The sequence below is a fragment of the Adiantum capillus-veneris genome, chromosome 24, assembly GCF_014529385.1.
Source record: "Adiantum capillus-veneris isolate H3 chromosome 24, ASM1452938v2, whole genome shotgun sequence".
Classification (NCBI taxonomy): Eukaryota; Viridiplantae; Streptophyta; class Polypodiopsida; order Polypodiales; family Pteridaceae; genus Adiantum; species Adiantum capillus-veneris.
Window position 1 is genome coordinate 130,373,651 of NC_140954.1, and position 22,980 is coordinate 130,396,630.

The window sequence follows — 22,980 nt, forward strand, 5'->3', positions numbered from 1 at the left end:
TTTGAACAAGAATCTCCTCGGTCCCTTCCCTTCAGGTTGCTCCTCAGGCTCCCTGTCCACCTCACCTGGACCTGGGGAGTTCTCTGATCTACTAGCTGATTCCCTTTTCCGTTCTTTCCTTATGCCCTGGGACCTTGGGGTAGCTAGTCTCCCCTGTCCATCGGCACGTCAGTCTCAATGAGTAGAGTGAGGCCCCAAGGGCTCTTATAAAGAGTACAAGGGATGCCCAAAAGCAAAGCCCTAAAAGCAATCAATTCAAAAGCATCCTGGACCAAAAACTGGCGCTAGTGAAAACTTCCATAGTTTACAAAAATTCGTAAAGTGCCACGTTATCAATCAATGAAAAATCTGGAAGCGTCCATACAGCCATTGCCACGTCAACATCTTTTTTTATAATCTCTATGTGCCCCCAAGGGCCCCATCCGATGGATACTCTATAAGTTGGAACAACTTATAATCTTTTAACTCTGTGAGTTTCCTGGTGGACATGCATGATGCCACATGAAAACGCGTTGGCTACTAACGTGGCATTGTGTACGAATTTACGTAATTTACGTTGGCTACTGAGAGCGGTAGCTTTTGGGCCTCAGATGCTTTTAGAACCTAAAGCTTTTCATGTACTTCTTTTAGAAGACCATGGGCTTATAAATTGTAACTAGAGCCTCTTTTCCCTCTCAGATTTACCTAGGAGAAGCACTAAGCGGAGATAACCCGTGGAATTTGTACTTTGCTCGATTGTTAATATAAAAATAAATACGGAAAGGGACACCAACTTTGGGCCCAATACCTATGGGCATAGAACTACGTCGGACCATGTCGAATCTATTGAAAAGTGTGTGTGTGTGTGTGTGTGTGTGTGTGTGTGTGTGAGAGAGAGAGAGAGAGAGAGAGAGAGAGAGAGAAGAAGAAGAAGAAGAAGAAGAAGAAGAGAATTTTAACGTTGTAGGAAACTATCCAGAGAGAGAGTCTCCTGAACCAATCAACTTTGACAATGAATATCCGATGGGGGCAAGAGGTCACATATAGACCCACCTCAGTAAATTGCCCTACCTAGACTTTGACAAATAAATAAAGTAAATACCTAAAAGCCAAAATAAATAATGGGATCACTTTGGGCAGTTCATTTGAACCCCCTTTCACTAGCGGCGGGTGATATTGCCACACTATATCCCATCAACACCCAAAAAACCTTATTCGGATTGAAGTTACACAGCCAACTTTGCCTACCTGTTTCAGACAGACAAGTGCTGCAGCAAATCATATGAAGGGCACCTGCCTCCCAACAAGTGATATCACGCTTGCACTTCCCGCATGGCATCAGATCCCAATTCGTTGTTCACTGCATCTCCCACCCACTTCCCACTTGGATTTGGCACATCCTGTCCAACCTGCTTATTCCCAGTTCTCCGCCGTAATGCCTGTAGAGATGTCCTGTTTGGCAGTGAAGCTAGGCCGAAGCAGAGAGATGCAACCAAACTTCCTTGCAAGCGGCTAGGAGTACTAAGTATTCCGACGCATGTCAAACACCAGAGGTGGCACACAATGCCGATTCTTCGTATTGCAATGTGACATACAAAAAATGCCCCCATCAGCACAAAAACTGCTGTACTCAAAGTAACTATTGACCTCCACCTAGGTGGAGGTAGCAAGAACTCCCAAGCATCTAATTTGTCCCGGTGCTGGTTGCAACGTCTCCCACACTCCAAATCTGACTCTGGCACCATCGGAGCTGACCTAGAAAAAGTCTACCTTCGTACTTCACGACTAAACTGGGTTACTGGGCCACTCCCTCTCCCATCGATGGCCTACCGTTCATACCCTCACTGGTTTCCTGCCGATAGGGCTGCATGTATGATACGCAAGCAAGCAATGTTCGCCCCCGTCTTCAGACGACTCTAGCCACCAGAAATCCGCATCTAGCAAGCTCAGCTGATCGGATGATGAGCGGATACAAAAGCAACGGCCCTGACTTGAACGGAACCTGGCGGTTGTGAACAGCCTTCCAGCATGTGCTCCAAGATTCAACGAACTCGAAATAAGATGGCCGTTCCAGAGCAGAGAGGAGAAGGACGTAGTAGCAGCTTGGATCCTTCCCATCCAGAGAGAGTCATGGAGAAGAAAAAACTGGGTAGCCTTTCTTATAAATCCAGTGCGAAAGATGGGAGGTGGGAGCACTTTGAAACAACCGGTGAGGCAGTTGAAGACGATGAAGTCATATGAGCACACCATGGCCGAGAAGAGGCCTCCCGCAGAGGATAGATAGAGGTAGTCAGAAAGGGAGCGATCTCCACCAAAAAACATGTGCTTCTGGCCTATGTACTGCGAGCAATTGCGGCCGCCCAGTAAGGCAGAGAGCTGGGAATGGTGACGATTGGGATACGGGGGACCAGGCCAGCCCTTCTCCGGCGCGGCTGCTGTAGGCCCTGAAGCGCCATTCAAGATTTCCATACCTGTGGGGTCGTGACACCAGGCGCCTGTCATTAGGGCCATATATAACCTGGGGGGGCGAACCATGACAAACCAGACCTCCTCCTCGCCAGATCTCAAAGTACCCGGGTTATTCCAGCCCTTGCAAATACACTGCATCCGGCATTGCTCCCGCACAGGAAGCCTATCCAGAATCAGATCAAGGACGTGACCGGAAGGGAGCAGCAACCACTGACGATCATCCCGTGCAATATATTCCTGCTTGATCTGCTGCTCACCAGTCAGGGCACAATAACGTGACGATGATCCACAAGGAGCTTTAACTTGTTTCCTATATATGAAAACCGTGTTTATGCAGGGCTTGCTAGATAGGAGGAGACGTTTTCCCTATGTATAACTAAGAAAAATCATATATCTAGAGAAAGCACGTTACCAACTAGGGAATCGAATAGTGCAACTAAGGAAATTGAGTTACCTACATAGAGAAAGCTTATTGTTGACTAAGAAATTGAATATGTCACTGAGTTCCCTATATAGAGAAATCTTATGTTAACTAGGAAATGAAGTGAATATATTCCTTAGATAGGAAATAGGAGAAATTATCGAAATACCTTTCTAATTTTTGGAGATTCTCAAAATACCCCTCAAATTTCATAAATTTCCAAAATACTCTGTGTCTATTTTGGTTGGATTGTTCAAGCTTTTCTAATCTTTATTACGTTGTGACAATTGAGATCCGTTTTTGAGTGCTTAGCATGTAATTGGTCACAAATTACCTCGCAAAGAAGTCAATTATGTCCAAAAAATAGCGAAGCAATTCATCTCCGAAACCGACATAACCAACTCAAGTTATAGTTTTAGCATCTTGTATTTATAGACAATCAGCCTTCTTATGAAAAACTATAAAAGAAAATCTTTGGAGAAATTTAATCTCACAACCAAGGGAATTTTGGAAAATTCGAAGGGCATTTTAAGAATTTATGACAAAATATTGGGCGTATTTTGAGACTTTTTTAAAATCTGAGGGGTATTTTGTGAATTTTCACAAATTAGAGGGGTGTTTCGGTAATTTTCCCTAGAAATTAATATGTGGAACAAAGCGGCCTTCATATGTGACAACCTAGAAAGGTTCGATTGCAATACCCCGAGTTTGTGACCATAGATGTTGCCCCCATTTTCCCACCTGTACCAACCATCCAGCACGACAATGCCATTTGAGGAAGTTATGTCACTCTCACTCGCTCAAAATAGAGGATGGTACTTTCAATATAATGAAGAGCTTCATAAGCTCATCTGGGTTTCCTTTTGAAACTTGGGGTGGCTACGACAACCCTCATGAGAGCTTCTATTCAAGATATAAGCCGATTACACTACGATTTAACGTAATTAGTAAAGTTATTCCTTATCAAGGAACTAGTCTTGCTTGGTGGGCCTTACTATATAACATCTATAGAATAATCATGCAGCACACGCCAATTGCGATCAAATCTAGCTCATTGAACTTAGGGTCTAGAAGCCACTCCTGAAGGACATTTATGTTACCTCCGTTTGTCTTTGTTTCAACTTTTGTAATGTTAGTTTGATTGTACAACTTATTCAAGGCAAGGTTGTTATAGTGTTGGATGTCCGATCTGTGAGTACAAATTAATTATCGTAGCAGAGTTGTTGATGTAGTCATGCACATGAGCTTCATCTATAATACATGCACCCAAGGTACATTTGATCTCGTCTAAACTGGTTTTCTTTCACGAATAATGGTAAAAAACTGAAGCAGTTCAGGGTCCAGTGCATGACATCTTGTACAAAGTTGCATGTAGGCAATGGACTGAGCTTGTGATATGGCATGTGTTACAAAGATTCCGTGCGTGACTACAAACTGGGAATAGTTGGGCAAGATCACCGAGCAAGCAAACACATTTTTTGCTAAAGGGATCTGCCAATGTACCGCTTATTACGTTGATATTTTTTCTTACTATAAGGTCAAAAGTCAACTGGGTTAACATGGATAGCTCGTCTATAATTATAATATTTGCCTCTTTTATGTCCAAATATCACTCATCGGTCTCATGAACAGAGAGGGGATACTGTTGATTCGTGGTTGGTATCTTGAACTAGTAATGGACTATAGATGCAATGTTGCTAAGTCTTGTTGTTGCCGCTCTAAAGATCCATCAATTTTGGACCTCCAATAACCACTTTCCGCATGCAAGGGGCACTAATATCTCTAGTCAAAGGATGCAAGTTGAAGGTTGTCAAGGTGCGATCCCTCCAAAAGATGCAGAATCTAGTGCTTATGACAAAGGTACTAGTAGTTCTGTTAATGATGCAATTGTGGTGGCGGCATGAAGCATGCGAGAAATCTAGCCCTTTTTTGCATACAACCAGATTTCATATGTTCAGTCCAATTGATGTCGCCGCCGCCACCCCATGTGGCCAACTCTCTTTCTCAATCCCTGGCAACCCTCCAATCCACAACACCCAACCAACCCATTAGGAGATTTCGGAGGTCTTTTGGAGGGCCTTTTGGAAGAGAGAGGAAAATAAGCTCCTCCAATGAGAGAAGAGCCTACGTTACGTAGAAAAATAGATTGATATTAACAAAAATATAAAAGGTGTCCCTCTCCTCATTTAATAATCTAGTGGTCCTTGAAGACGAGCACTCTCTTTCATTTAATGCGAGCACCTTTTTCAGAAGGTAGATGCGGTGCATTTGATACAGGCTACGTCATCACTAGAACTCAAAAAGTCACAAAACTATCAAGTGGTGGAAGATTTTGAAACTTTTGATATTGTCAATGCGTCCGGAACGCACATATCTCCTAGAAATGAATGTCCAATTGCCTCGCTCAGACATCCAAAGAGGCAAAAAAATGTCAAAAAGCCCTAAAGGAACATTTTACTAACGGCGCGCGAGGGCCATTCCAAATTTTGTAATGCCTCCTCGCGCACCGTTAGTAAAAAGCCCCTTTTTCCTCTTTTTAGGGAGCTTTTTGAGAGGAAAATGTCCAAAAACCTCTAAAAAGGGGCTTTCTAGAAAGATAAGTGTCCAAAAATCACTAAAAGGAGCTTTGAACTAACGACGTGCAGAGGGGCATTTTAGAATTTTGGAATGCCTCCTCGCGCGCCGTTAGTAAAAAGCCCCTTTTTCCTCTTTTTAGGGAGCTTTTTGAGAGGAAAATGTCCAAAAACCTCTAAAAAAGGGCTTTTTGGAAAGATAAGTGTCCAAAAATCACTAAAAGGAGCTTTGTGCTAACGGCGCGCAGAGGGGCATTCTAGAATTTAGAAATGCCTCCTCGCGCGCCTTAAGTAAAAAGCCAATTTTTTGGGATTTTTTGACATTTTTTGCCTCTCCGGTTGTCAGAATGAGGCAAGTAGACATTCATTTTTAGGGTATTTTGGCGTTCTGGACGCATTGGTGGTGTCAAAAGACTTAAAATCTATCACTATTTGACAGTTTGTGACTTTTCAACTTTTAGTGATGACGTAAGCTGCATTGAATGCGCCGCACCTGCCTCCTGAAAAAGAAGCTCGCATTAAATAAAAAAGTGACCGTTTTCAAGGACGATTGGGAATATAAATCTACTTTTTAGAGTGTCTGGTTGTCCTTTTGGACGTACTCACAAGGTGCAAGTGCATTTTATAAAAAGTTTCTAGAGAGAGAAATACAATTTCTTACAAGGCCCTCCAAATGACCTACGAAATTTTCTAATGCCCTCTGTCCAGATAACACTCCTCGAACTTTTTCCGATGTAATGGATCTTAAATGCTAAGCCAGTAAGAGATGCAAAGAAATTTGACTCACCTCTACAAGAAAATCGAGATAAAATGCAGCATCATGAGGAATGTATTTGCACAAGAGGGTGCTTGGCACCCAGCATATATGATATATTGAGTGTATAACAAAATAAGATAATCTTGAACCTTGAGATGGAAAAATGCATTCAACAGTAGATAAAATCTACCTTCTTGACGGAGAAATTGGTTCCGCACTCACATAATATATTAACAACAGCATGCCTTGCACTATGGAATGTTAAGTCGCTATTGGTAATAATTGCACTCGGCCCGTTCAGCATACTATAGCTGCTACATTGAGTTTCTACCTCGATCGCCTATTGCACAAAAGACCTTTAAGGAGATGTGAATAAATTTTCACTGCCCGCCTTGGAGTAGCTTTCCTCCAAGGGAAAATGAGGGTTTGTGTTGGCTACAATACCAAACTGATGTCTATTGCATACATGGACCTTTGCTCATAGGATCCACCATCAAATCATGTTTATTGGCAACACTGCAGTATATTGTTGTTGCTAATCTCAACTGCGCCCGCGTTGGCTACTGCCTGTACACGGTTTAGCAAGAGAAGCTCTTTACATGCCACAATATTGGTCATATTGTTTTTGCTATCCCACCCACTTGTTGAATGGCCATCACTGAACTGCTATTGGAGACCAATAGGTGTTGCGCAAATGTATTTGTGTGGATTAAAAAAGAATTAGCTTCCGCTTCTGGTCTTTGACTATTCTTTTGATCCTGGTCGGCAATGTAGGCACTTGCATGATTGACTAGGCCTTGACTTCCACTGCAATGTTGAGCATTGCATCTCCTTGGAGCTACACATTAACCAGCTCCTATGGACACCATATTCTGCATTGAATTGGTCGTGAGAGATGTTTCTGTTTGCCTACAGATCATTTCGAAATGCTTGTCTCTTCAAAATTTTAGATAGACTATCAACAGAGCTAGACAAGGAGTGTCTCTGAAGCCAACGGCTCATCAGACCATGACTTGCACTAGTGGCAATATTCCCTAATACGTTTCCCTCGACATTGAGTTGTTTGCCACTAATCCCCTCACACTCTCTGCTAGAAGCGCAAGCAGCTAGCACTGAAGCCACTGGCTTAATGTTATTGATCTTGCTAAGCTTTTGTGTCCACATGTCCACTTTGACAAAAGGAGGTATGCTTGTGGCAACAAAATTTAATTTTAAACATTTTTGGAGCTAAACATTCAAATTTCACAAGGCACTAAGGGATCAAAGGCCAAGAAATAAGCTTAGACTACCGCCACCGCCATGCTACGTGTACAGAAATTAAGCGTGTATGTGTGTGTGTGTGAGAGAGAGAGAGAGACACACACACACACACACACACACACACACACACAATTGTGTTGCTACAGAACAACGTTGTTGCTGTGAGGGGCCAAAAATTGGAGAGCTGCGCCTGATCTGCGCCTCCTGCAAACTGCTTGCCCAAGCTCATCCGCCTACGGCTAGCAAGTCGTACTCCTGCGCCAGGTATCTTTTGACGTTTTCTTTTAATTATAGCCTAAAGGCCTTTTACCAAAAGAATATTTTAGTTTAATTATAGCTTAAAGGCATTTTACCAAAATTCCCAAAACACCCACCTTTCAGCCTTTCAGTGTTGCCAAAATCCCAAAATGACCTTCAATGTTGGCAAATTTTTTAAAATACCCCTAATTAACCTCACAAATGTCTCTAAAAAAGATTCCTTTTTGCCGGCTCTTCAAATGAAATTGTTCATTTCTTTCGGAACAAAGATGTCTCTGTTGGGGTATAAAGCCCAATGTGGTCGCCCAGGTAAGTGGGCGGGCCGCCAGGCATGTACACATATTCTTTTGTAAAAACCTAATAAGAACTCACTATGTTCTACACATTATAGTAGAGCGAGTTCACCATATCGTCGTGCTCTTCTTCTCGCACTCTCTCTTGCGTCGCACTTCCGCTCGTACTCCTTCAACTGGTATCACAACTTAGATCGAGGCTCGAGGCAGCATTTGCAGGTAGCCAGAGTCACCTGCTCAGATTGGAGTGAGATTCGACAGGCGAATACACGGCCCCAAATCCTGTGGGAAAGCCCCAAGGGCTTGGTGTTCTCAGAATTTCATTCTGAGGTCATCTCGGCCATCGTTCGGCTTCGACAAAGCTCTACGTAGACCATTTTCGACTACGTGGTCTTGGCAGGTGCAGATCCGACTCTGCAAATTTGGGGTTTCGGCCTACGACTGCAGGTGCTGAGGATGTCGGCACTCCCAGAGTGCTGATTTGTGGTTGTCTACACATCGAAGGATGGCTCACAGTTCTTGGAGGCATGTCACATACGACACGGGTGCATCTACACACAGACTGTAGGCGACATCCACTAGTTCATCAGGTAGCTTGTGTTTGCTGCTTGATATTCCAGATTTCATCCTGACATTGCAGGTACTTCCACATGGGATGTATTGTCAGAGATGATGTATGTCTGTTGAGGGTTTGCTCGCTGTGAGTCACGCAGCAAACAACCACCGCAACGGTTACAGCATATAGTGGGAAATTTGTGGATGTATGACTTTGAGGGAAGTCTATGTATTGTCAGATTTACTGCAGCCTTTGTTGAGGTCGAGTGAGGTTTTATTGAGCTGGGGGATTCTCGAATGTTGAGATCCTTTCGGTGATACAAGTCTTGGAGCGATCCCTCAAGCACCCTTAGATAGGCAGCTAGGATGTATTGATTGTGAGTTAGACAGTTGGGATTGCATCTTTGCTTTACTGCCGTTGAGGCATTGTCACAGTTTATGCTTAGAGGATAGTGAGAGATAGTACAGGTGGAGTACAGGTTTACCCACAGCTTACAGTGTTAGAGAGACAGTGGTTTTTTCAGCTGTTTTTGGTCTGTTTTTTTCGTACACCAGAGCCATTTTACAAAGGAGACTCTGCCGAAATTTATGCAGAATCTGAAGCTTTCTTGGTTCATTTGACAGGTTGATATTGGTTCAGAGGTCAGTTTACAGGGGAAACTCTACTGAATTTTTCCCAGGAAAGTAAACTACTGTGAAGCGTAGCTATGGCTGGATCACAGGACACTGCTCTTTACAATATCAAGAAGCTGGATGGAACCAATTTTCCATTGTGGAAGAAGCAGATTTGGCACGTGTTGGTACAAAAGAAGCAGATAAAACCTATAAAGCTCAAGGGGATAAAACCAGAAGATATGGACAAAGATGAATGGAGCGAAATGGATGAATTGGCACTTTCTACCATTATGCTGACTTTGGCAGAAAGCGTTTACTTCAATGTAGCAGACGAGATGTCGGCTTATGAAGCATGGACAAAGCTGAGTGATCTTTATGAGAAGCAGAGTGCAGCTTCACAGGTATACTTGCCTAAGAAGCTTGTTGACTTGAAGATGAAAGAAGGGACACCTATGTCCAATCATCTGAATGAATTCAACACCATCTACAGTCAGTTGTCAGCTCAAGGTGTCAAGTTTGATGAACCTGTTAGAGCTATGTTCCTGTTGATCACATTGCCGGAAAGTTGGGACACTTTTCGCATAGCTTTGAGTAATTCTGCACCTCCAGATGGTTTGACCATAGCAGGTGTAGAAGGCAGTCTGCTTACTGAAGAAACCAATAGAAAGACAATGGACAAAGGAAAAGGAACAGCTTTAGTTGTCAGGGGAAGGACCAAAGAAAAGTACAAAAGTGGAAAGAGGAATCAATCTCGTAGTAAGTCCAGCAGTGCTAAAGGCAAGAGTGACATAGAATGCTACCATTGTGGCAAGAAGGGTCACATGAAAAGAGACTGCAGAGAATGGAAAGCAGAAAAAGGCAAAGAGAAAGCTGAAGACCATGGTGAGAAGAACAAGTCCTCAGTGAAGATTCAAGAAATAAATGTGACAAACACTATTGCAGAGGATGACAGTCTAGTGTCAGGAGACATCTACTTCTTGAAGAATACAATGGACTCAGCTCTTCTTACAGCATCTGATGGAAATGCACTGAGTGACTAGATTATAGACTCAAGGGCATCACTTCATGTGTCTCCAAACAAGGAGTGGTTTACCTCTTATGTGACCACTAAAGATCATGTTCGGTTAGGCAATGGGAAGACATGTGAGATCTTAGGTGTTGGAGATGTTCAATTGAAGTTTCAGAATGGCTCTTCTTTCATGCTGAAAAATGTGAGACATGTTCTCGCAATTACAAAGAGCTTGATCAACACAGGTTTACTTGATGATGCTGGCTACGTCACCACTTTTGGACAGAACATGTGGAAGATATCCAAGGGTTCTATGACAATAGCACATGGAGTAAAGTCTGGAGGACTTTACATGATTTATGTATCAAATGTCTCTAAAAATGTAATCAATGTAACCGAGCAGCCGAACGTTTCTTTGTGGCATAGCCGGTTAGGACATAGGTCCAAGAAGGGAATGGAAATCTTGTCTCGTTCTGGTTATTTGCATGGATTTTCATTTAATGATTTTGAATTCTGTGAACATTTTCTGTATGGTAAGAAAACACAACAGCCACATAAGCATAGAAGCAGTAGAAGAGATACACAGTTGGCACTTGTTCATAGTGATTTGTGTGGACCTATGCCTAACCTATCTGTAGGGGGAGCTTCTTACTTTATGAAATTTATAGATGATTACTCGAGGAAAGTATGGGTTTACTTTCTCAAGCACAAGGATGAAGCGTTTACTATTTTCAAAACGTTTGTGACACTTGTGGAGAATCAGAGTGGCAAGAAGCTTAAATGCTTACGCACTGACAATGGTGGAGAGTATGTTTCAAAGGCCTTTCAGGACTTTTGTGAGTCAAAAGGTATAAAACGTGAACTTACTGCTCCTTACAATCCTCCTCAAAATGGTGTTGCTGAGAGGATGAATAGGACCATACAAGAGAAGGTCAGAAGTATGTTGTCTAATGCACAAATGCCAAATAGGTTTTGGGTTGAAGCTGTATCAACAGCTATTCATCTTATAAATAGATCTCCTAGCAAGGTTTTGCAGAAGGATTCAGTGCCAGAGATGGTATGGTCACGCAAAATGCCCTCATGCAAGCATCTCAGAGTCTTTGGCTGTGAGGCATATACTCACGTTCCAAAGGAATTTAGGAACAAACTTGAGCCAAAGAGTAGAAAGTGCATCTTTCTAGGCTATGGTAATTTTGGTGAGATGGGGTACATACTTTGGGATCCCGAATCCAAAAAGGTTATCCGCAGTAATGATGTTCACTTTAATGAATCCAAATATCATTCTAAGCCAGAGAGGGTTGAGGAGATTAGAAGAGTTTTCTTCCAAGAAGATGGACCTGCACGTGCAAGACAAAATGTCAGGGCTCAAGAGGAGCAAGGACAGGATAGATTGGAACCACAGGTTGTGGCTGATCATGAGCCACCTATTCTGCGTAGATCTAGACGTATCACGCAACCTCCTGATCGGTTTGTTCCATCTATGAACCATGTCATGTTGACTGATTGCAATGAGCCTTCATATTACAAGGAAGCAGTGCAAATGAAGGACTACGGGAATTGGCAATTGGCCATGCAGTCAGAGATGACAACTCTGCATAAAAACCAGACATGGAAGCTAGTTAAATTACCACTGGGCAAAAAGGATCTACCTTGTAAATGGGTTTACAGGTATAAGATCACCGCTCATGATAGTCAGCCAAAGTACAAAGCAAGGCTTGTTGCCAAGGGCTTTAAGCGAGAACAAGGCATTGACTTTGATGAAGTCTTCCCTCCGGTGGTCAAGATGACTACATTGAGATGCTTTCTTGCATTGGTTGCCATATTAGATTTGGTGTTGCACCAAACGGATGTCAAGATAGCGTTCTTGCATGGTTATTTAGATGTGGAAATTTACATGCAGCAGCCAAAAGGGTTTGTTGAGAAAGGAAAGGAAGATTTGGTATGCCAGTTGTTAAAGAGTCTTTATGGCTTAAAACAATCTCCGAGGGCATGGTACCATAAGTTCCACAAGTTTATGCTTTCTCAAGGCTACAAACGTAGTGAGTTCGATCACTGTCTATATACAAAGAAGGCTAAGGATGACACTTGGTTGATCCTTATTTTGTATGTGGATGACATATTAATTGCTGGCAAGCACTTGGAAGAAATTTAAGCTTTGAAGTCAAAGATGGCAAAATCGCTGACATGAAAGACATGGGTGAGGCAAGTCATATACTTGGTATGCGCATTGAGAGAGACAGATCAAAGAAGTTGATTTGGTTATCTCAAACAGAGTATATTGACAAGGTTTTGCAACGTTTCAATATGGAGAAGGGAAAGGCATTGTGTGTTCCATTGCCACCATATGTGAAACTTAGCAAACAAGATTGTCCTGTGTCTGAGGAAGAACAGGCTGAAATGGATAAGATTCCATATGCATCTGCAGTGGGTAGTTTGATGTATGCAATGATTGCTACTCGCCCAGACATTGCATTTGCAGTGGGAGTAGTAAGTCGATACATGTCAAACCCAGGCAAGAAACATTGGGAGGTAGTGAAAGGAATATTGAGATACCTGAAAGCTACAAAGAGTATGTGTATATGCTATGGGAATCAAGAGCTAAGTGTAAAGAGTTTTACAGACTCAGATTATGCAGGTGACTTAGACAACCGAAGGTCTACGTCAGGGTATGTCTTTACATTGGTTGGTGGAGCAGTATCATGGCGTTCTAGATTACAAGATTGTGTTACTTAGTCTACTACTACAGAGGCTGAATATGTTGCAGCATCAGAGGCATGCAAAGAATCAATTTGGCTTAATCGACTAGTAACATATTTGGGAATCAAAGAAGAGATGCCTGTGTTATATTGTGATAGTCAGAGTGCTATACAATTGGCTCACAATCCAGTTTATCACTCAAACACAAAGCATGTGGATGTGAAGTATCATTTCATCAGGGAAATGCTCGAGGATAAGCAAATTCAGCCTGGAGCGTAAACAGAAATACCAAGAACTGAAATGGTCTTTACGTGAGATATGGACTACTGAAGAGACCACTCTCATATGATTACCCATCTTCCTATAATTGCAAGCACATCTCTATCTTCTACCTACTTTAATATCCAAGGAGTAACCATACAAAAAGGTTATCACGCAGGAAAATTTATATCACAAATGAGTGCTTCTGTTTCTAGCTATCGTTGCTGAAGTTTTCCTTATATTTGAAAGCCATTACATTCTCATAATTGATCTTCTACAGAGTTTCAAAGGTTGACAGAAGGTACTCCAGGCTCGAGTCGTAAATGTGTCGACGTGTCCTCAATTGCATGCACATCATCGCCACCTCGCAAAAGATCAAAGGAAGAGGTACATAAGCCCCACAAGCCTATTGCACGCGCATTGTTTCATTTGAACGACTTAGTGAACCTTGAATGTGAGCCTTTAGTTTTCCAAAAGTGTCTTTGTTTGAGAGTCGTTTTATCGACTTGTAGAGATACTTGCTGATTTTACTACCTTTTGGATTATGTAGGCAAGCAAGCTGTGGTGGACCCCATCAATGTCAAGAAGGAAACTTATCTTGAAAAAGCTATTCCACCTCATGCATTGAACGAGGGAAGAGCTCTCCATATTGAGCCTTTGTCTACTGAGCCTCTGGTGCCATTGCAAGGAACAATCAGCCAAAACCATATTGAGGGTGCACCTCCGAACATTACTAATGATCCAAGTCCGATTGAAGTCGAGCCTTCTATTCAAGATTCTAGGCTATATGGACTAGATGAATCATCTCAACTAGATAGCAAGACTATTGATCTTAATATTGTTCCATTTGCTCAAAGTCTTCTACCACAATTCTTGATTACTAACATCTCTGATTCAAGCCTGCAATTCTGTATTGAGGGCAAGATATTGAATCTGTATGGCACCTACAAAGTTGGCCTTGACCAACTGAAATAAAACTTGAAGGTCGACTTGGTTGATGAAGAATGCACCGACACTATTACGGTGGTGGTAAATGATCCATACATAGAGATGTACGTCAACAAGCTCCACCTTGGTGACTTTGTTCACATTGACAACCCAATTGTTAGGTGCAAAAATAGAGCAGACGGGGGATCAGCATTGTATTCCTTGTACATTGATGCTACAACTACTGTAAGCGCAGCAGAACCTTTCCTAGTGTCCCTCACCTTCGCCCTTGATTGCAAGATAGGTGCATTTCTTGATGACATAGCTGCACAACAATCTTCAACTGGACGTTCTCAGTTAAGCACACTTGCTTTTGTTATTTTACAAAAGCACAACTCATAGTCAAGATTTGGTGGGCCTATTGGTGACCTTCTAGTTGCAGATGGTCCTCTCCCATCGGATAGGGCATTTGTAAGAATTGACCTACCTTGCTTATTGTTTTCTAGTCTTCTATTTTAGATTTGAAATCTTTCATGATATAGTCATGGTCTTTCTAATTTGATTTACATATTTAATATTCTCTTGGAGCTGAGTTTTGTCAACTCTCGCAAAGATGACTGCCAACAATTGCTTCAAGAAAAGGTTGTTGATGGCCCTGTAATGTGTGTCGCAAGAAACATTGGAGCATTCCTCAGCAAACCAAACACCTTGTCGATACTAGATGTTACAATTCTAGTGCTTGTTCGTAGTGTGCTCCTCAGAGAGGAGCTTGTTGCTGTCTTCCAGGCTCAAACCAAAAATTTGGGGTACAATCGTGAGGTGTGCTCATATAGAATAAAGTGATATATTCCAAGCCTTCTCTCAAATCTGACATAGTTATCTTGTGCAGGTTGTTGGCACGCTTCAGTTCTTCAACTTCAACAGCGTGTTGTTGAAGAAGCATTGTTCAAATTGTAAATCCACAAAAATCTACAGACTCAGGCAAGCACCTTATTGTGGATCTTGCAATAACAACACCACAATAATCATGACCCCAAAGTTGGAAGCACGTATTGCAACAAAAGACAAAAAGCTTCTCGATGTGCAAGTCATTGGTGCAGCAGTTGATTTAGTCCTTGCATTGGATAGGACCTTCAACCAAATCTACATTGAGTCTCCTTTTGAGGCAAGAGACACTTTGGCAACAACCTCACGCTTTGGCCGCTTCAAGATCAATGCAAGTGGCCACGTGGTGGTGTACCAAACTGAAACTTAGTGTTATGAATGTCTGTCTTTCATTATTAGCTACCCTTAATTTTGCATGCTTGTTCTAACTATATCCTTGAATGAAACCAATGCTTCCATCCTCTACTTTTTTGTAACGTGCTTTCACACACTTTTGGCTGTGCTCCTAACTATTGTGGTTGTTGCTCAAAAGATTGTCTGTTTCTCTTTTCTCTCTCTCTCTCTCTCTAGCTCTCTCTCTCTTCCCATCTACAAACAAAGACAAATAGGCACACACAAATACACAAAACATTTCTCTCTCTCTCTCTCTCTCTCTCTCTCTCTCTCTCTCTCTCTCTCTCTCATAGAAACATAGATACAAACACACACACACACATAGACAAATACCCATATTGATATTTGCGTACATATGTGTGCAAATACCCATATTGATATTTACATATGTGTGCAAACATAGACACACACATCTAGAAACAAAGAAACACATGCACACAATTTCTGCTAGCCATAGAGAATTGCATTAAGAATCTACCTACCTTGTTGCTTTCTCTTTCTCTCTCTGCCTCTCTCTCTCTCTCTCTCTCTCTCTCTCTCTCTCTCATACACACAGAGATACAAACACACACATGTAGACAAATACCCATATCAATATTTGCATACATATGTGTGCAAACATAGACACACACACCCAGAAACGAACACACACACACACACGGTTTCCCATAGACATGCAGAATCCTACTAATTTCAGTATTCCAAAGAGATAGACATTGACATGATATTTATCAAGAAAAATCCTTTTAATCAAGAATTGTTTCGAGCACTCCATAGTGTATTGCAAACAAACTTAAGCTTTGAATCATTTAGGCTTATGATGCAACAATGCTTATTTGAGAACTACTTAACGAATTTTATCATGCATTCTTCACTTTCATTGTTCTTTGCATCACAGTTGGAGCCATTAAGTGAAAGAACTACGCAATTGAATGCTTTATACGAGACTTGCAAAGATGACTCTCACAATGGAAGTCATAAATGTAATTCTTCACAATGCTACAAGCGGCCACAACAAATAAGAAGTAATTGGAAAATCAATTGAAAAATTTAAAAAAGGGCTTCTAATTACAGATGCATCTACTATGGGCTTAATCTATTATCCTTTCACAACTTCGCAATCACACCATAAGCTTGTGCACTGGACAATTAGAGAGTGTGATGAATTAACGCGCTTGTGGAGAGAGAATACGGATAAACCGGCTACTCAAATCCATACACACTCTGCAATTACAACAAAACTAAAGCGACTAAGACATATAAAGGTGACAGAGACTACCTCATCGAAGCAACATGCTTCCATTCATCCACAACAAAGAAGAAAAATTTTGAACAAATTCCTCAAGAGGCTGAATGACACACCTACATATGCATGCGAAAAATGTGGCCGTCTGTTTTTCCGCTCGCAAGTCACACAATTCACTCCTCCACTATGCTCACATGTTGGAGGTGGAAAACGAAAAAGATGATGCTCTCTATTCTATTGTCGCGCATGCAAACGCAAATCAAACAAATCTAGGGTGCCATTTGAGAGCTTGCATACATTGGGCTTCAATGACCCACTGCTGCCAATTGTGCAACTAAAAAATGTTGAGGCACGCGTTGTCTCCATTTGCATACCGTTTGCAAAGATTCGAGAGCTAACTTATGATGGCCAATATGGTTTGCGAGGGAGTGCCGTCAATGTTCTTGCGAATATAAAAAAAACACAACAAGTGCTTCCTCGTTTTATCCAAGATGAGGCTTCAGTCTTGATAGGTCTCAAACGCAAGCTCGATTACACACATTGCTACTTATCTGGCCTTGTTAGACCATTATTGACAGTAAAGGACACACAAGCTCTTCTTCATACCTCTCTATATAAGAAGGGAAAACATAACCATAAATGATAAATGGCTTACACATTTTCAAGAAATCTCGCACTCATCACTTCCCCTACACACAAGCACATATGAGATAGAGGACGAGGAAAGTATTGACACTGATGTGCTCTTGCACAACATCACTGTACTGCTGAGCACGTCGTCGATTATAACGATAAAATTTTGCATGTTGCACCATCGAAGGGGAACACACCACTTGGTTTGTTTGTTGATGAGTTTTGTGAGGAGTTTAGTTTTCCTACCATCTTCTTTGGAGAGCCTAGAAAATACCACCGACACGTATGTAAAAATTACCAAGCAGTAGCCAAATGGGAGTTGATGCACAAAGATAGATTCCTTTGAATAATGGATACGAAGCCTCCATTTGACATTCAAAACATATACTTTGGCAATAGAAAACTCACTATCCACAACAACAATCTTCTTGAAACGAGATATAACAAACATTTACACAAACAATTTCAACCCCACGATTTCAACACTATGGGACGCAAACATTGATATTCAATTCGTCTTGAACGCACATGGCACAACAAGTTATTGCACATCATATATGACAAAACTCGACAACACATTGATAGGAGCAATAAAATCTCAATTTGATAATTGTGTTGCCAATAACGCAACAACAATTGAGCAGCTGCGTAAGCTCGGCAACACTATTCTTAACACACAACGAATTAGTGCATAACAAGCATCTTACATAGCATTATCATTGCCACTCCATTCTAAAACTCGTGACTTTGTCTACATAAGTACCAACCCTCTTGATCAACGTGCATTGGTCCTGAAAAGAAAAGCATCTCTACAAAAACTAGACTCATTTGACACAATCATATTCTTCCAAAACATTATTGATAAATATGTTGAAAGACCACAAACTCTCCATCATCTATGTTTGGCTGAATATGCATCAAACATTAAACAAGAGGGCACGACATACAAACAATTGCGCAAAGCTAAGATCATAAGATTCGTCAAATATAACATTCTTAAAAACCCAGAAGATCACTACAATGCTTGCTATATCTCCCTTGGATCAATAATGAACACCAACATTTGACAGAATCTTCTGCATGGAGTGATGTATATAACCAATATCTACAAGTCATAAAATCAAATGAAATCAAGTCCAATAAAGACCCAATCCCAATAGACAAATTAGAGATGCATTGCATTTCCACCCCAAACACAACTAGTATGACCAACAACGACTCACATGCTTCAGATCACGCAGACATTCTTAATGACTTGCAAATTAATATGCACTCTAAAAACCCTTTCCACTTACAGCATTTCAAGTACACCTCCATGACAAATGACGACTTCCACGTAGGCATCGAAATATTAAATGAGCAACAATGACACATATTTGATGACATCATGTTGAAAAAAAGAATTCAATCCAACAAACAAATACACCTCTTTCTCACAGGACGTGCAGGAACAGGGAAAACCTTCACATTACTATTGTTAGTAGAAGGACTACAAAGATTTTACAACCATAGAAACACCCCAAATCCAGAATCTCCAATAGTATTTCTCATGGCATACACATGAAAGGAAGCTTTCAGTATTGGTGGCACAACAATCCACTCGGTGCTTCACTTGCCTCTAATTACCTCTACAAATACAAGGTTGAGTGCCAAAAAGTTGGATTCCCTTTCTCTCCTTTACAAAGACTTGAGAATTGCAATTTTTGATGAGGTGTCTTTGATAGGTTCAAGTGTGTTCTCCATGGCCGACTCACGCTTGCGAGCAATCAAGCGCGTTCACAATAAACCATTCGGTGGGCTGGACGTCATTCTTTGTGGTGATCTATGTCAGGCAAGACCTGTTAAGGATAGCTGGATCTTCACGCAAAAACATACACTTTTAGAAGAAATTTCTCCATCATATTTGCACACTCATCCACAATGCTATGAGCTTACACTAACAATGCGACAAAACGATCCAACGTTCATAGAAATTCTTAACAGACTTTGGGTTGCACAACATACTTCTGAGGATTTGGAGTATCTTAACAACAATTACTACAGACCCGTTCCAATCAGCCATCAAGTTTCTCATCTATTTTACTCCAATAAAGAAAAGGACACTCATAATCTTGTTGTTTTCAATCAAATGGAGAGAACACCCCAAACTTTCATCGCTATTGATAAAAGAAATAACTCATGCAACAAAACAATTAACATCCCTACAGATCCCAAATTCACTGGAGGATTGCACTCAACACTAAGCCTGAAAACAGGTATTGTTGTCGAGCTATGTGCAGGAAACTTGGATATTCTTGATGGGCTGGTTAATGAAGTAGAAGACGAGTACAAAATCAAGTGAGTGTTCTATTCTCAATTTACAATGTGTTGTTTCTCCACACTTATTCAATTGGTCTAAAGAAATTTCTCACATTGTATTCATCAACCATTAACAAACAATGGACCCCAATAGAACATGTTGTTCGTGAATTCCAGGTCGGGAAAAACTACCTGAACGTAATCTCTAGATGCCAATTCCCATTGCAAGCAGCTAGTGTGCGAACAATTCATCGTTCTCAGGGTCTTACATTGCAAACACTAGCCTTCAATCCTGGAAACATACAAACACATGGTCTCTCATACACAACTTTGTCACATGTGCGAGACCCAACTAATGTTTACTTGCTCAAAACAATACAACCTTCCCACATCAAAGTCGACCAAATTGTACTACAAGAATTGGATCACTTAAAATCCAAGCTAAATGGATCTCCACCCAAAAGTCATTACAACCTTACTCAAACACACATATCATCATCCAATCTCTCAATATTGTGTCCTTTAATAAACACATAAGAAAGATTGCAACACATTCCATCCTAATGACATCACATGTACTTTGTTTTCAAGAGACAAGACTAACAAAAACAATACCGCATGCAATACCAGGCTTCCTACAACACCAATTTAATACAAAAGTGGGTGTCTCAATTCTCCACGAAGAAACACTAACCCACTTTGCCAATGGGAATATCTCTCGTCCAGGAATTGAGATGTTACATACAACGATCAAGTTCAAAAACAACAAAATCATCAAGATAGTTTCCCTCTACAATTCGTCTTCGACACGATTAACTTCAATCATTATCTTGGGTGACTTCAACATTGACATTAAAGTGCCTAATACTTCATACAACCACCTTTCCTCTTTCGTGCACAAATATAACATTAGACAATTGATAAAAGATGTTACAACAATCTATGGATCTTCTTTAGACCACATTTGGGCTAGCTCAATAATATCCAAATACGAATCAGGATCCAACTACATGTACTGGTCTGATCACTCAGCGACATACATTCTATTGCCTTTTGACCACTTTTGACATTACCGCTCACCATTCATTTATCATGTTGCAGGCCACCGTGATCTTTCACCTTGTTTGTTTACAAATCATATTCCTTATAATAAATATCATGTCTTTTCATTTCATAGTTTCTTACTTGTTGTTATACGATTGTGGTGATGTAAATGAAATTTCACGTTGTAGTTTTTCTCACCTTGGGAGTGTGAAGAGAGTACATGCTCCCAAAGAACATATTTCTTTGGAAGATAATCAAATTTTAGTATCGTGCAGACATACTAGCACATTTCAACCGTGATTACCCAGAATCTATGGGGATTCCTTTGCTTCCTTGGCCTTGTTGGAGGAGTAAAGCTTCAAATTTCCACAAATTTTGAACTTTCGCAACCCGCATGAATGCCTTAAATCCACTACTCTAACCAACATGCACACGTGATACTTGTAGGGTGTACTTTAACTTTTTTAGAAGGACTTTATAATTCCTAGCTTCATGCGGCACTGTCGCTTCCTTCCAAGCTTCGTGCTCCACCCTGGCCCACTGGTTCCTGCACATCGTGTTTTGCCTTGGCCTGCTGTGCGCCCCATTGCATATCACCTCTTCTCACTGCTCGTTGTCTCGTCGCCCACCACCTGGGATATTGCTTGGTCCGCTTGAATCTCGATGACTAAACATAGAGTCAACTCTTCTAGATTCTATATATGAACGATTTTTCCAAAATTGTTAAGACATATTTTCTGCATGGATCTCGTGTGATTCCACCTATTCTGACACTTTTCAAAATCGTGTAGATGTATTGGTTACATTTTATCCTTAAATTGAATATCATCTATTCTTATTCCAATGCATGCGTTATACATTGTATAGATGAGAACTTGTTCCAAAATTGAAAAGGGAAGTAAAGTGGAGAAAAAGAGTGTCAGAGTGAGAAAAGTAAGCATATAAAGCTAATGATTCATTTAGCTTTAGTACCATGCATTTACTTATGTTCAACCTGATACATCTATTTATAAAAAATCCCTATTGTCTCAATCCATGCATAGGTAACCGCAAAAATGAGATCCCATAAGGAAGGAAAGGTCACCTCAAAGCTCCCAAGGCTAAGAGAGCAAAAGTACAACTAAGATTTTAACACTAATATGTGGATTTCTATATTCTATTGAAACTTAAGAATGACTAAAGGATATTATTTTTATACCTTATGTTATTATTAGTTGATGGATCACAAGAGCTCGATCAAAGAAAAATGCATCTCTTAAACCCTTTCAAATGAAGTAAGCAACATCTCTTAAAATCTCTTAATCATAGGTCATCTTCAATTGTTTCATTAGTGTGCACATTCTCACTTTGTTTTTGTGTGGTTGTAGATCAAGGAGACACCACTAGAAGACCTTGAGACCATTTTCCTCAAATACATGGGAGAGGGAACAATAAGTAGTATGTACTTCTCATTAAGAAGTACATACATTACTTTTAAAAAAATAGAGCCTAGCTTTAGGTCTTTTATAGTGATGTAAAAAATCCCGATAGTGCGACCATGGTTCGCAAGATTTTAGGTTGGTTGATAGATACTAACAAAATAGAAGTAATGCTGAAAGATAATCCTCTTACTTTAGAGGACATTGTATTATGTGGTTGATGACACTGAAGCTCAATTAAGACACATGTTTTCAACTTATATTTTTTGAGTCATATTTAGGTAGATTTTTTTCTTTTCGAGTGCCTTAGCTTCAATTAAGACACATGTTTTCAACTTATATTTTTTGAGTCATATTTAGGTAGATTTTTTTCTTTTCGAGTGCCTTTGACAAAGTGATGTGAAGCGTTAGGATAAAGTGCAATTATTTGAGCTTGGGGATCTCTTTGATACCATGTGCTACTTGGTGATCCTAAAACATGAGGTTATGGTTGGGAAATAAATTATTTCCTATATGGCAATTTCCACGCCTTATAAAATCCCTAGATAGCAATGTCTTTGGTTATCTAGGGAAATAACTACCTACATCCCAAATTTTCCTACTTACATATGTAGGAAAATGTCTCACTTTTCCTAGTCTGGACTTTTCCTACATACGTGCATTAATGTAGGAAAAGCATATGCGAAACTCTTTTTTTCCAATATAGGAATGATCTAAAAGTTCCTTGTGTGACAAACCAGAACTCCTCCTCGCCAGATCTCAAAGTACTCGGGTTATTCCAGCCCTTGCAAACACATTGCATCCAGCATTGCTCCCGCACAGGGAGCCTATCCAGAATCAGATCAAGGATGTGGCCGGAAGGGAGCAGCAACCACTTACAATCATCCCTTGCAATATATTCCTGCTTGATCTGCTACTCACCAGTGATGATCAGCCTTGATCTGTGCTGCCTGTTGATGAGGAGGGGGCCCCTAAAGCATCCCTCCTCC

At 40.8% G+C, this 22,980-nt stretch overlaps 2 protein-coding genes and 1 pseudogene across 2 annotated transcripts; 1 reads left to right on the top strand and 2 right to left on the bottom strand.

The window, feature by feature from the left end:
* Positions 1 to 910: 910 nt before the first annotated feature.
* Positions 911 to 1,724, bottom strand: LOC147427134 (uncharacterized). The gene has a single exon (XM_086498517.1). The coding sequence runs from the start codon at positions 1,722 to 1,724 to the stop codon at positions 1,293 to 1,295; it is 432 nt and encodes a 143-aa protein (XP_086354643.1). The 3' UTR covers positions 911 to 1,292.
* An 88-nt stretch (positions 1,725 to 1,812) lies between these two features.
* Positions 1,813 to 2,756, bottom strand: LOC147427135 (uncharacterized). The gene has a single exon (XM_086498515.1). The coding sequence runs from the start codon at positions 2,584 to 2,586 to the stop codon at positions 1,813 to 1,815; it is 774 nt and encodes a 257-aa protein (XP_086354641.1). The 5' UTR covers positions 2,587 to 2,756.
* A 10,586-nt stretch (positions 2,757 to 13,342) lies between these two features.
* LOC147427136 (uncharacterized) lies at positions 13,343 to 15,368 on the top strand (annotated as a pseudogene).
* Positions 15,369 to 22,980: the final 7,612 nt, after the last annotated feature.